This window comes from Bemisia tabaci, chromosome 8 (genome assembly GCF_918797505.1).
Source record: "Bemisia tabaci chromosome 8, PGI_BMITA_v3".
In the NCBI taxonomy this organism is placed as follows: domain Eukaryota; kingdom Metazoa; phylum Arthropoda; class Insecta; order Hemiptera; family Aleyrodidae; genus Bemisia; species Bemisia tabaci.
The window spans coordinates 27,855,672-27,870,732 of record NC_092800.1 but is presented as its reverse complement, the minus strand read 5'-3'; the positions used below and the strand labels follow the sequence as shown (position 1 = coordinate 27,870,732).

Here is a 15,061-nt window from a genome sequence, read left to right as displayed (position 1 = left end):
GCCCTTCCAAAATAGTGACGACTTCGCAAGTTGGCAACACTATTTGGCTCCATTTACATCCATTTAAAATATCGACTTTAACTGAGACCTGCTGCCTCACTCAAAATCTATTTAAATTAGTGGCTTCTGAGTTGGACCGCGTTAAGCAGAAAGGAACCAAGCCAAATCAGCTATTGCCAAATTTAATTGGGCAATTTAATTTCTTACATGAAAACGGTTGTGCGGATTTTTGTGCAGATTTCAGTGAATTTTCTGCATAGCACGAAGCGAATTCCTTCAAATTTTCAAAGAAATCCGAATAAACGTTCTCTTCTAAAAAATTAAAGTGGCCAGTTAAAGGCAATAGCTGATACGGCTTGGTTCCTTTCTGCTGAACGCCGTCCAAATCACCCGGTACCAAGTTTCACAAAAACCGATCGAACAGGAGCCGTACATCATCGTGCGATCAGTGGCACTCTACACAGTCACAGTAGTAAACAATACCAGGCAATTTGCAACCATTAGTGCGCCTTCATTTTCGTCTGATACTGTGCAATACCTCTGTGGTGGAATAGTTGCTCAGAGCGCCTTCCACAGTACAGCTTAGACTTGTTGGCAGAAGATCGCTTTCTGCTAAACGCGGTCCAATTGAAGGGTTAATGCAAACTTTATGTTCTACTTTTTTCACATGAAAAGTTGTATTCTCCCCCGTCTAAAAATAAAAACTCATTTTTCAGGAATGTAAGAGCATATATATTACACTTTCTAAGATAATTTGTACAAAATGATGTTTCTTAAGGGCTTTACGTATACTTTCAACAAAGTAAGCGTCTCCTAATTTCAGGTACGTATGAGGAGGAGATTCCTCATTCTGAAAAAGGAGGGTTGCGTCCGTGCATTATTGAACGGGTTTCTATAAAAATAATGCATACCATAAGCATTCATTTAGCCAGGAGCAAGGAAAAATTGGAGCATTTATTCTATGGCTCACTGATTCACAGCACTTCACACCGTCAACCGAAGTGCGTATGCTAAACTGGAGACAGCGACAGTAAAAGGAAAAAAGGGGTATGCTGGTAAATAGTGTAGGTAGGAGATTATTTCCGTACTAAGGGTGAGGGTACATTGATGAGTGAGTTTATTTCAGATCTACATTGGTACATGTTCCGTACCTTTTGGATTGCAATTAACATGATGGTATGGTTTGATCAAAATTTTGAACGTTTCTCTAATTTGCCTTTTTCACTTTTTAAATATAATTTTCATTTTTTTCACACATTTTCGTGAATTTTTTAATATTGTAATTTTGTATAGTTAAATTGAAAGCAAGGGGATCGACAGCACGCTACACTCGAATCGAGCAATAATGGTTAAACTCCTCCGCAAAACAACTTTATCATCTTTCCGAATACCACATCGCTGACGTACTTTGAAGACGTTTTCTATCACAAAAATAATTTGTCTTTTCACACAGGAGCGTGGAAGTTGAGACTGTTCCACATGTATTTTCATCCATATCGCATAAAAACCGAAACAATAGGAGTTTTTATGAGATGGATCCGGTTTTAAAATTGCTGGAACGGTCCTGATGGTGGCCGGAACTTACGAATCGCCCTTGTCTTTCTTTTCCGTCTGGTAACCGAAGGAGAAAAGTTCTGCAAAAAAAGAGGGATAAAAATTAAACTGGTATATTATTAATCGTCGCTATAAAAATCAAAGAAATTTTGAACAAAAATTGCACATGTACATATTTGTGAGAAACCAAATTATTTGAGTCCGTTTCGCATTCTTAATAATTGGAATGGAGTTACGGTCCTTCGTCCAGGAAACGACGGAGATTTTGATGAAGATCTCTAAAAATACTAGAGGAAACAAGAGACCAATTTATGTAGCATTTTTCCTTGTTCGTAAAAAATAAAACTCAGCTGTAAAAAATCACGCGAGGGAGGAGAGGGGAGGAGGCATCGAGAGAACTGCGTGCTTGCTTAAGCCGTGTTTGCTCATGGTTTGTTCTGAACACGTTCTATCAATAATTTTATTGAATTCATGCGTCAACTCTCCTGTCGCAATTGGTAGACTTCAATAGGTGAAGGTAGTGGGGGCGGGGAACCACCGTTAATGATCAAACAAATCCCGTATGAAATAGGCCGAATCAACAGCGGGTACAACAGTTCCCATCACAGTGCAAGCTCGCTGATTCGAAGTTCTATAATTCGACGATCTCGTCAAATCATAAAAAGGGGAAATCATCCCCGCGCGTGGGAAAATATCTAGGTTTTGAAGTAGTCAAGCGAAGACTATCATGATTTAACGCGAGACAAGATTTTTTAATGGTACCAGGCACACATTTTTGAATCGATATCCGTCGCTGCGCGATGTATGTTTCCTTGCATACCTCGTAAACTGAAGGCGATATAATACCGTGCGTGACCTTAAACGAATTTTTGCGTTCGAATATCATTCACCGTTGTATGATATTTGACGATTGATCTTTTTTTTAAATGGTATTCGACTTCTTCGTTGGTCTCACCGGAGACCGGTGAAATCCATCAACTTGAAATTTCGAATTCACCCCGGGACTTGAATTTGATTTTTGAATCGATGCAATCGATGTCAAAAACTTCAACTTTCACTTAATTTTTTGTTTCGTCACTTCTTTTTGTTGTTGTGTTGTGTCAATTCAACTCTGCTGTGTTTGCAATTTGCTGTGTTTTAGTGTTTCGTATTTTTTTTATTTTCTTCTTTAATTTCATTTTTAAAAAAATCTGGACTCTGATTGGCTCCTGCTTTCACCGATCATCGGCATCGTCGAGCATTTATCAATTCATTGGATGAATGATATTCGCTCGCGAGAATTCGCTTCTTTACTGCCTTCGTGCCAATACTGTTAACTCTAAATTTTCAGCCAGATAGCGCCACCGTGCATTTGTTTTATTATTCGCGGTCCTTTCCCTACCGCAGGACCAGCATGTTCTCCACGACCGGAACCGTTTCTTCGATCATCCTCCTTAGTGTCTCCGTGATCGCGCGCGATTATAACCCACTCTTCTTAACCCCATTGATCGAATCCGGAGACTCCGCGGGCGCCCGAAGAGACGCGACAGTCCGGACAATGCTTCCAGGGATCGAAAGTTTCTCCGGGTACATCACCGTCGACAAATTCCACGGGGCCCACCTATTCTTCTGGATGTTCAAGTCCACCGAGAGGAACTGGGAGGCGGCCCCGGTTATCATCTGGCTGCAGGGCGGCCCTGGAGGCACCTCGCTCTTCGGACTCTTCGAGGAGATCGGCCCCTTCTACGTCAACTCCTCCCTGCACCTCACCAGGCGGGAATACTCGTGGTGCAAGAAGTACAACCTCCTCTTCATCGACAACCCCGTTGGCGCCGGGTTCAGCTTCACGACCCAGGAGGCCGGATACGCCAAAACGGAGGAAGACGTGTCGAAAGATCTCTACAGCTTCATGCTCCAGTTCTACGGGATGTTCCCGAAGCTGGCAAAGAACCCGCTGTTCCTCATGGGGCAGTCGTATGCCGGGAAATTCATACCGTCGTTCGCGGAATATATCTACAAGCGAAACGCGGAGAATATTATGGGTAATGTCAACATCCCTCTGGAGGCCATCGGTATTGGAAACGGCTTCATTGATCCGTACAACATGATGTTCTACGGAGATTATCTGTACCAGTTGGGGCTGATTGATCACCACGGCCGATCTCGTCTTCACAACCTCGAGGATGAAGCAAGGTTTGTTTTCTTTATTTAATCCATGATTTCTGACATTTCAGTGTACTAAACAAAAAATCTCCGGTTGGAGGCCGTTGTCGGGCTATATATACATACCGTCCGCGTTCCGGGCTTTCAGAGGCCGGAAGTTCCGGGCGTAGCATCCGGAGTAGTCGAAGCTACGGCTCCAGCACCCGGAACTTTCGGCCTCAGAGCCTGGAACGGACGGTATATCTATAGAGCCCGTAACTTTTTTCTCTGTGTGTGTGAATGGTTAGCATTGAGTCGAACAAGACTATTGGTCAATTTTCAAGATGAAATTCTGCAAATTATTTCATAAAATAGAAGAAACACACATTTTTGAAGAGTCTTTTGCCTCTCTTTTAAGTAAGGTAAGATTTTTACGATGGTAATTTTTGGGCCAGGTCATGGAGCTTTAAGGGCCCAAAAGGGAGTAATCCAACCTATAAACTCAAATTACTCAGAATTATTTATGCTTCCTAAAGTTACGACCCGTTGTTTGTAAAGCACGAATTTGACCTAGTTTTAACATAAACATGAGAAATACGATGGTGCTACTGGTTTTCTCTGAAATCAACTCCCAAGCTCAAAATAAGCTCTCAAGTTGAGGCCAAAATGGAGGGAATATCCCACGCTATCCTGAGAGTCCACCTCTTTATCAAAACAAACTCTCCATGCCAAGGTAGGGGGCAAATACATTAGCAGGGTTGCCGTGTTTACAGTTTTGGAGTCCCCAAATAAAGTGGCAGTCCTGTCAATGTATTTGCTCCCTATCTTTGCATGGAGAGTTTGACTTGATGTAGAGGTGGACTCTCCGGATAGCGTAAGATATCCCCTCCATTTTGGCCTCAACTTGAGAGCTTTTTTTGAGCTTGGGAGGTGATTTCAGAGAAAACCAGTGGCACCACCGTGTATCTCGCAAACTTTTACTTAAGAATCAATAGTCAAATCTCAAATTCCTCACACATGCAACATCTCCATTTACAATTTGTTCCTCTCTTTTTTCTCCCTCGGCTACCCTACCGCAGGAACCTCATCAAAACGGAACGCTTCGCCGAGGCCGAGAGGGTCTGGGTTAACATCCTCCACTACGCAAAGAAATGGGCCAGACTGACCACCGTCTACAACTACATCAACGACACGGTCGTAATAGAGGAGGCGCCATGGGAGAATTTCCTACGGAACCCGGTGACGAAGCGAGCGCTTCACGTAGGCAACCAACCTTTCGACGTGATCAACGCCGTGGCTCACAAAAAAATGATGAACGACATCATGCAATCGGCGAAGCCAACGGTCGAAGCCCTCCTCAATTGGGGAGCCTACGATGTCGTGGTCTACTCCGGACAACTGGACATCATCTGCGCCTACCCGTTGACTTTGAACGTCTTCCAGAAGCTCAACTGGAAGGGCGCGGAGGCCTACAGGAAGGCCGATAGGTGCTTTTTCGAGATGGACGGGAATGTGGTCGGGTACACCAAGTCGGCCGGTGTCTTCACGGAAGTTTTGTTCCGCGGCTGCGGGCACATGGTCCCCACCGACTGCCCGAGGGTGGCGTCTAGGTTCCTGGACTTGTTTATCAACGACAGGAAGAAGATGAGGTGTTTGAGGGAGGCCGGTGAAACGTCGCAAAGTGGATCGAGTCAGTCAGGGAGGTCGGACACGAAAATATTAACTAAAAGTGAAAATGTTGATATTTAATTCTTCACATTTCAAATTTTAAGGGGTGTCTCTGAAAGAAAGTTTCGCGAGAAAACCAATGGAACCACTTTTAAAACCTCCAAGTTTTGTGTGAATGGAGTTATAAGTTTTTAAGGTCTCCACATTTTGTCCGACCTCTCATATTGACTCAATCCACTGTGCGCCGCAGTGAAAACAGACGGTGATTCGAAAGGGTCACGAGAGCGAAAAAAAGTGATGTATCGTGATGATAGTAACTTAATTAGCACTTCAGGAATCACACTCCTTACTTCAAATCTGTGAAGGAATAATTTGCGCAACCTAAGAAATATGAAGAACTAAAAGTGCAAATTTTGATATTTAATTCGTCACATTTTAAATTTTAAGGGGTGCTTTTGAAAGAAAATTTCATGAGAAAACCAACGGAACCACATTTAAAACCTCAATTTTTTTTTTTTTTTTTTTTATGAACGGTGTTATAAGTTTTTAAAGTCTCCACATTTTGTCCGACCTCTCCCGTTGACTCGATCCTCTGTGTGTTGAGAACAAAACATGTGGAGTCACCGCACGATGAGAGAGGTTGGACATAAATTTTTTTACTAAAACTGCAAATTTTGATATTTCATTCGTCACATTTTAAATTTTAAGGGGTGCCTCTGGAAGAAAATTTCACGAGAAAACCAACGGAACCACTTTTAAAACCTCAAAGTTTTGTATGAACGGAGTTATGAGCTTTCAAAGTTTCCAAATTGTGTCCAACTTCTCCCGTTGACTCGGTCAACTGTGCGGCGTCAGAAAATTTTCTCGATCGATCATGATAAGCATACCAACTGCTGGTGGAAGCTTTTAGTGGCATGCCGCGGGGGTTTGCACTTCGTTTCACGTAGTTTCGTTCATTTGTGTGCGTAGTTTCATTCCAACGTTGCGAAAATGACTTAAAAAATTGCATTTTTTTTACAAAAATGCGTGTCACGTCAAGAGACGGGGATGTCTTTAACAATTTTAACAAAGTTAAAGGGTACTCTAATAGACAAAGGTCAAGGACGTGAGAGAGCGTGGAAATGATAAAAAAAAAAAAAAAAATTAAAAGGCTGAAAGAATTTGGTTATATCAGAGCCTCAGATTTCACTCTAATTTACAAATATGTAAGAGCTACACTAAGAGAAAGCTATAAAGAGCGGAAATGGCTTCTTGCTGCTCCTAGAGTACCTGTATAGGGAGAGTACCGACAGATCGGTTCATGGAGGGCTTAGGGCCCAAAAGTGCAGCCACCCTTCTAACCAACTTCTAACGCACAAAATTTCACTGCCAGTCTGCAGGTTCCAATTCTAACCAAGATGGCCAAGAATGTACAGAAATGAGCGTTCTTCCGCAAAATTGAGTAAATTCATGCAAAAACTGAGTCAAACACGTGCTTAATACACGACGGTTCGTAACAATAGTATTAGTAAATCGCTCTGGATAATTGAAATTCATAGGTTGGCTGCCCTTTTGGGCCCTAACTTTATTCGCGGAGGCATCGGTGAAGGCCTGATGGATTTTCGGAGTTTCACATCTGTCCATACTCTCGCTATATACAGGTACTCTAGCTGCTCCAAGGGTCATAGACGGAAAAATACGTCTAAAAATATACAGCCAACGTTCATAGGGGCTTGCTGACTTCACCGGTAGGGAGACAACAAGACGATACGTCATTTTTTGGCTGTAGTCAGTACAGCCATCAGGTGCAAGTTTAGTCATTAAGTTTATGGGTGATGACTGGACGACAGTCGAAAAAGTTGTAGCTTTGGTCGAAAAAAGAACAAATCCAGCAAACACAAACGACCCGATAGAAAAAGTATATGAATCTGGGAAAATGAATTAAAAACGAGTTGCGGGGTTTAAGGCGCATGTGAAAATACCTGAGGAACATTTTCGTTCACAATTTTCCTGATTTTTGCGCGTAAGTGGTAGAAAAGAGGTAAAATTTTCAGTTAGTAAAATCCGACATTTTTTTTTCTTCTGTAAAAATTTGTAAATTTGTAAATGGCGATTGTCCTACGTTGAAACATTTGGTTGCGTTCTTTCGTCCGAAAATGTCGATGAATAAAAGTCATTAAATTATATCATGATCCGGCAATTTTGGTTTTTGAACACAGTTTATCAAATTTTTGAATAGCTGTAAGACGTAACTTATTACGGGTAGGTAAAATGAATGTTTAGTTACCTTTCAGCCTGGATTCGTTCTCAAAGATGTATTGCTGCAACTGCTCAGGATCTAATTCTGGACCCACCCCGCCATATTCGGGGGGCAAAACCATAGGATCGACAAATTTGTGGAGTTCTTTCATACTACTTTTGTGAAAATGAATCTGGAGGAAAAGATAACAGGATGTGTGAGCATCAATGAATCCAAATTGCATTTAAAATGTAATAATTTGAACTACACTGTAAGAAAAAGACACATTGGATCTAGAGTGCAGAAAATTGAGTCTCATACTTGGAACGCATTTAGCAAAAAGGAATCAGCTCGAATCCATCGTTCACTTGAAAAAAACAATTGGATCTAGAGTCCAGACTCTTAAAAACATCGACAAGAAAAAATACTCTTGATTCAATTGGATTTTAGCTTAAATCAATTACCAAGTATCTTAATTTGAGCGGATTTCCTTTTGATTTAAGCTTAAATCTGATTGAATTAATAGTCCATTTTCTTGTCAATGTTTTCAAGAGTCTGGACTCAAGATCCAATGTGTTTTTTTCCAGTGTATACAAACATCTTTAAAGAAATGTGGGTCCCAACTCACCAGGTAAAACAGACTTAGTTTAACGATTATTCATAGTTTTAACTCTAATTAATTCTAAAGCTAAGTGATATTTCTAATTTGTCCACAGATAAATAATGTCATTATAATTTTTTTCTAAGTTCTCGTGACGACTTTTCTTCTCTGATGAGAAAATAATTTGAGAGGATTCAAATGTAATCACGCCATGATCCTTATATTTGGAAAAAAAGAGGAGGTAAACTCTTTGTTTTTTAATTTTTTTACACGTGTTGTTCATGAAACTGTAAAAATACTGTCTCAATCAATGTTGAAACTTTTCGTCACACTATTTTTTTAAATAAAAAATCAAGCTATGTTACTTCTTATAAATTTTTTCATATTTTTCTTTGTTTGTATGAAGAATATTCCATGATTTGAAGCAACAGAGTTGGCTCTTAACTCTTAAAAATAAAAAATGGAAACAATCAAAAATTTTGAGACTGAATCAAAATTTGAAAGATCTGAGACTTCGTCGCTCCTTTGTCGATGGACTTCCATCGCTGAAGCCCAAAATTGCGAATGCTATTTGTCATTCAATTTTATTAAAGAGCCTCACGAACAAATTGCAATAATCGCACCATAACTGTGTTCTCAGCATGCGGAAAGACTTAAGTAGATATATTACAACTCTTTGACGCAACTATTCGAGCTCAGGGGACGCCCAGGTTGCATACATAACTAATTGAAGGCGCTTTGGAGTATCGCCGTACCATAGGCAACGATGCGCGGCGCGCGCCGTCTCGAAGTGCTTCCCTTCTTCCGGGCGCCCTGCCCAGGCGTAAATCAAAGATAAATATAATTTATGATTTGTAACTTCGATCGATAATTGTTAGGCCTTTTGACACTAAATTTTGTAATCTGGGTGCGAGCTGAGAAAAATTTATGAAAGAATTCTACACCGTATATCCACCCTCCAAGTAGGAAGATAAAAATTTCGTACGTTCCGCAAGGAATTACAGCCATTTACTTGGATGTGATTAGACCCCCCCCCCCCTTAGTATGAAAAATCGAACGGCAACAGTATTATAACTGATATTGTGAGTGACGTCATAAAAGCGTCAATGATGACCTCATACAGGGTCGTTGACCTCGCTGTCCTTGACCTTTTGGGTCTGTGGCCGTCAGGGTCAGCCATGACGTGCTCACGCCGATTAAAATTGGCAGTTAGCAACGCACTTCATTGCGTAAACTTTCTAATTAATTGTTAAAGTTTGAGAAAATGCGTTCAGAGCCGCGTGTACTTACACATTTCTTACTCTCAGCACTAAGGAAAGGGAACACAAAACTGACGATAGCATTGATAAACATTCCGTAATTGATTAGATGATACTCCATATGCCTGAGTGGGACCATCTGAAAGAGACACAGAAATCAGGTTGAGTTTGAATGCGTCACGAAAGCACGTTGAAAATACGTCGGCGACACAAACGGGAGAAATTAGGTCGAGAAAATATTTTAGACGTAACTTGGACGTTCAAGCTTCTTATTCGTCGGAAGGTTCATGCTGTTTGAAGATTATGAAAGCTGAAGATGTGAGAAAAATATGTGAAGTCTCATCAGAAAATAATCTTATTGACCAACGCGACGTTATAAAACCACAAGGGGGGTTTTTAAGAATATTCCGCAGCCTCGAGTGATATTAGCAGTTATTCTTTTGTACATCAATATGTTGAGTCTTACACTGGAAAAAAAACACATTGGATCTAGAGTCCAGACTCTTAAAAACATCGACAAGAAAAAATACTCTTGATTCAATCAAATTTTTGCTTAAATCAAGAACCAAGTCTCTTAATTTGAGCGGATTTCCTTTTGATTTAAGCAAAAATCTGATTGAATCAAGAGTATTTTTTCTTGTCAATGTTTTCAAGAGTCTGGACTCTAGATCCAGTGTGTTTTTTTTTTTTTCCAGTGTACGCTTTTTTTACATGCTAATATTTTGAATACCTAGATAAAAGTTCCCTCGATAATTTTGGATCCACACAAGATTATTTAAGTGATATTTACCGGACGGAAAATTCAGTTCTCTCAGGAGCAAATCCAGCAACGATCAAAACGATTTTTTTTTCTCTCTCTTTTCAAAACTTTCCTACGTGGATGCCCTTACCTCTTTTGATCTGTATAAAATTCGCTTACCTCCGCTTTCTTCGTGCCTACTGTGACGACGTCTTTTGTTATGTATTTCATAATTTTCCAAGACGTATTTTTGAAGTCAAGTATAAATGCCATTCCGTTCTTCTGCGTCTCTGGTTCATCCAAAGCACCCTCTAGCCATAAATCGTCTATTTGTGACAAACAGTTAGGTGGCATTTCGTCTACAGCTATATTTCCTGCAAACGTCAAATGGAAATATCTGTTTAATATTCCCGCTTTTGAATAGCAGTCCCAGATATATTTTTCAAAATAAACAGGGTTTTAGCTTAATAATTTTGACCGTATGCCGTGGATCAGTCACACGCATGTCAGCTGAGAATTGTTTTTAGTATTTCAGTGCTTTGAGGAGCAAAAAGTGACATAATCATCCTAAAAAGTACGAGCTTTCAAGTCATAAGGCAAGCATTAGTAGAAATTTATATGACAAGAACAATAAGCCAAAATTTCAACTCGAAATTTTTCAGTATAGGACACTGAGTTCATTGCACTTAAGAATGGGAAATATTTATATGAGAGTTTCAATCCTCTATAATGTTTCATTACTTCTGAGCCAATTTCAGCAATCAAAATAAAGGAAGTTATTTCAGATATTTTCCACTCCTCACTAAGTGGCAATTTTTTCAAGTTGGAAACACTGTTTTCTCCATTTAAATGTATGTTAAACAATCGATTCTAGGCGAGACAGGCTGCTTTACCTATAATCGATATATTAAATTGATTTAAATGGAATAATAACAGTGTTGCTAACTTGCTGCAGAAGCCACTGTCCTCATATTCCTTCCTAGCTCTCATTGTCTATAATTTTTCGAAAATTCAGTGAATCCCTTTATCTCGGGGTAATTCAAAACGACTTCATAAATACTTTTGACTACTTATTTACTAGTATTAGCGGCTCTGGTGCTTGCACTAGAGCTGCTATTCCGGACGGTCCCAGCTGGGGAGTATCAATGGACCATTTTACATTGGAGAGACCGCGCGTTGGTTGATGGGAATCGGCGCCATTTTCGACTATGTACCTTGTCATGACTTTATTTTATTGCATATTGTTTTATTGTTAGCCAATGCTATGTTGTGTAGTGTATTTTTGGAATCATGGTGATACAGTCAATAATTCAAAACTTGTCTGTGCTTTAATCTCGTGATGGAAAAAATGTACTTTACGTTCAAAATTTGAAATTTTGAATTTTAAAGTTTTCGCGGTTTTTTGGAAGAATGCAGTGGTTGGAGCTTCCTAGGCATATTACTCGATATCAGCTGATAGCAAACAAAGGTTACCAAGGAAACCGTAAACGTTCAACAACTATCGTGGCCATCGGGGCGTTTATTGAAATGACATCGACTCTATGTCGCCGCTTACGACAGGACATAGCCCTATCTCATCCGTGTAATATATAGCAATTCGATATTGTTTTGATTTTTGCAACTACCGTCGCCAGAGCCGCTTTCCGACGTGAATGCGTTGGAGCTTACTGCTTGTTTTTTTATGTTTTCTAAACTGTAAAAAACATGATTTCTGAATTATTGATATTTATGTTTCGTTATTCTTATACGAGGAACAGCTGATGGTGGTGCAACTATCTGGAATTATATAGATTACAATTTTTTTTTTTCTAAATAGAAACCAAGCTTACCGAGTTTAACCAGGTACACTTTCCTCCCTTTCGAGTCTCTACTGGACAAAAGATGATGAACGTGCTTGTCTAAAAGCCAGCTATACTCTTTAAGCGGCCTGCCATCTGGATACCAGTTGGGATTATTTGCTTTTAAAGTATATACAGATTTCATCTGGAACAAAAAATTATGCATGATTAGTCTCGAATCTTCCTCTTTAATAATTGATTGCTTTTGTTGTGCGGTCAATAAATTGAGCTAGACATGCAGTCTCCAAGAGACGGCATTGGAGGTGCAAAAAAAACACGTTCCTAAGACCGTAACCCTCTGACTCTGAGTATCAGCGGGAAAGAGAAAACGAAATCTGTTTGTTCACGTAAGACGTGAGGTCACAACCCCTCGTAGGTTTAAGATAATGAAATAAAAACCAACCAACAGCAGCAGTGATTATTGAATTTAACGTTGAAAAACTTTTAAACTGTCAGAGATTAGATGTTTTGAAAGGAGGCTTAAAATTTGAGGCAGAAATCCTCGTATTTTCATTTGTAAGTCAAAATGTTCGCATTGTTTTGGCTACTTTTTATGGCTGATAAATTTTTAAATTTTCAAATCAATGTCCTTAATTTTCTTCTCCGTTTTCTTCGGAGATATGGCAGCTGTGTTTGGGTCTTTGCGTATTTATGTTTGTATTTCTAGGGTCTACTGGTTTTCTCTGAATGAGAAATTACTTTTTAAAACTTTTTATGGCTGTATTAGTTGCCCTAAAAGAGTGCTTTCATACTTTTTTTTTGTTCAGATTTGTTGAAAAATCTCTCAAAAACAAAAAATTTCTCTAAAAAATGTTTCTGGCTTATCTCTTGATCGAAGTCTAATTTTTCTAAAACATTTTAAAAATTCCCGTGAATATGGTTTTTTAAAAGTTTTCAACGCTTAAACACCAAAACTGTCAGATTGATTCAAAAGTATTTGATAGCGAAGCAAATAATGGACCACTAGACAAGGTACGAATTTAAGCGATCTGATACATGTTTCTTAACCAGAATTTCACGTAGAAAACGATTCACACAACGAAAATTACGGAAACCAACTCCTAACGAAGATATTAACGTTTTTATTTCACATTGGTTACGAGGAATTTGAACTATGCCCGCTCACAAGAAACTCAAAACTCTACGTGAGTCAAATCGCGCACTACAACGGTTTCAGCAAGCTTCTCAATCGAGCAATGTTCATTTCCCATCATGTCTTGTTCAAACTATTAGCAATTTGCTATAACTGAGCCAAAGCGTCAAGATTGAGGTTGCCAGATTTTTATATCGCAGAGACTGTCATGATAACGTTTAGCGCGCGATGTGAATCACGTAGAGCATTGATTTTTCATGAGCGTGTGGTTTGAATTCACGCATTAAGAATCATTAAATATCTTCGTAAGGAGTTAATTTCGGTAATTTTCGTTATGTGCATCGTGTTTTACGTAAGATTTTTGTTAAGAAACATGTATCAGAATGCTGAAATTCGTACCTTATCTAGTGGTCCATTGGTACTTACTCTATAAAAAGCTTTGTCTGGGTTGAAATTCGTGCACCTTAGATACCTCATTAAAACTCTGTCATCTTCGCCAATGTATAAATTGCTTTCGTCTAAACAGAGGAGAGAAACACAGGCATTATATTTTGCATAGATAGATGAAACTTTAATGTACACGAGTGTAGGTTATATGATTTATTGATACACGCAATAAAGGGAGGCACTGAGTGTTAAAGCTCAAAAGCAAACACTCCAGTGTGGATATGTGAATGATTGATTATTGATTTTTCTCCATTTGAAGCTATTTCAAGAATCAATTATGACGGTAGTCACTTCGATCACTGTTTTTCAATCCTTTCCCATAGGTTTAAATGAGAGATAAATTGATATTTCGCAAAGCGCGCCATGTCACTGAAACACTCATATCCTTTCAGTGTAGTAATATTAAAGTGTTCCTGTTTTCAGTTCATAATTCGTTCACAATATGAAAGACATTGTTTTATCAAACAAAATAACATGTTAATGGTGCGATCCTACATTAAAACTGCGCACTAAACTAATTTTAAATATTTTGTTTCGAGGGATTAAGTGATAATGAAAGAAGGTAAGTTTTTTTCATTCTTTCATTTTGTTTCGGGATTTTTTTTTCCAGCTCGCACACATGAACCCTTCAGGAGGTAAAAAAAACAACAAACAGAAACGCTCTTTACCAATACATCTGACCTTGCTCTAAAATAACAGAGACACGGCCGTATCAAACAAATATTATTTTTCTGGATGCCGTGGAAAATGCGACCATACTTATTCTAATAGCAGATAATGTAACAATGTCAACAGGTGATGCGCCTTAAATACAACGTGATACTACACGAGGTGCTCAGTTACACCGTTGAAAATAAATCTCCTCTGAACATAGCATTTTGTCTCTTTGGCGCCTTTATTCTAAGATACAAAGATTGTGTCGACAAAAATACAATCATGTTTAGTTAAGAGTCAACACAATATTTTATCTGGCTAACACGCCGTTGTGTTCCACTAGGCCTTTTAGCAACAACTCAGGGAGCTCAAACCCAACGGTGTGTTGCTTGTAAAACAACGTTCTGTTTCTTATGAATCACACTATTCTTTTCTTGGAATAAAAGGTTCAAATAAGCGCAACGCTGTTTTATCTTTCTTTTTTTTTTTTTTTTTTTTTTTTTTTTTTTTTTTTTTTTTAAAGAAGTGCAGTTTTCCCAATATGCAGAATGGGGAGAAATTGGAGTATATGTGCTTCGGGATTGCACCCCCATATTTGAAAGCCCATATGTGCTCTATTTAAACAGGTCGTGTTCAATGTGAGGGAAAAAGGAACGGATTCTAAAATGTTTTATCTTAGATGAAGGTGCAAATTTAATACTTTTTCGTGTTTCAAAACCATGTTTCAGTTTTTCAATCGGCTTTTTCGATTTTTCATTTACATCACAAAAAAAGACGTCTCAAGTACACATGGGTTACGTGTATCACAGTTAATATTTTGCTTAGCGAAGACAATACATTTTTCAGGTCATACGCCTATCTCATTCTGT

General features: G+C 39.0%; 3 protein-coding genes across 3 annotated transcripts in view; 2 read left to right on the top strand and 1 right to left on the bottom strand.

Annotated features, from left to right (window-relative positions):
- Positions 1-708: 708 nt before the first annotated feature.
- Positions 709-15,061, bottom strand: part of LOC109033942 (alpha-tocopherol transfer protein) — a 30,087-nt gene continuing 15,734 nt past the window's right edge. The window contains exons 3-8 of the mRNA XM_019046806.2: positions 13,518-13,609; positions 11,990-12,143; positions 10,341-10,534; positions 9,453-9,560; positions 7,610-7,754; positions 709-1,634 (exon numbers count right to left, since the gene is read on the bottom strand). Coding sequence (XP_018902351.1) covers positions 1,582-1,634; positions 7,610-7,754; positions 9,453-9,560; positions 10,341-10,534; positions 11,990-12,143; positions 13,518-13,609 — 746 coding nt within the window. The 3' untranslated portion in view covers positions 709-1,581. The remainder of the gene's footprint in view (positions 1,635-7,609; positions 7,755-9,452; positions 9,561-10,340; positions 10,535-11,989; positions 12,144-13,517; positions 13,610-15,061) is intronic.
- Positions 1,861-3,745, top strand: LOC140225287 (vitellogenic carboxypeptidase-like). The gene has a single exon (XM_072303599.1). It carries the CDS (start codon positions 2,948-2,950, stop codon positions 3,743-3,745), a length of 798 nt encoding a protein of 265 aa, XP_072159700.1. The 5' UTR covers positions 1,861-2,947.
- LOC140225288 (vitellogenic carboxypeptidase-like) lies at positions 4,693-7,596 on the top strand. Its single transcript, XM_072303600.1, has one exon. The coding sequence runs from the start codon at positions 4,693-4,695 to the stop codon at positions 5,422-5,424; it is 732 nt and encodes a 243-aa protein (XP_072159701.1). The 3' UTR covers positions 5,425-7,596.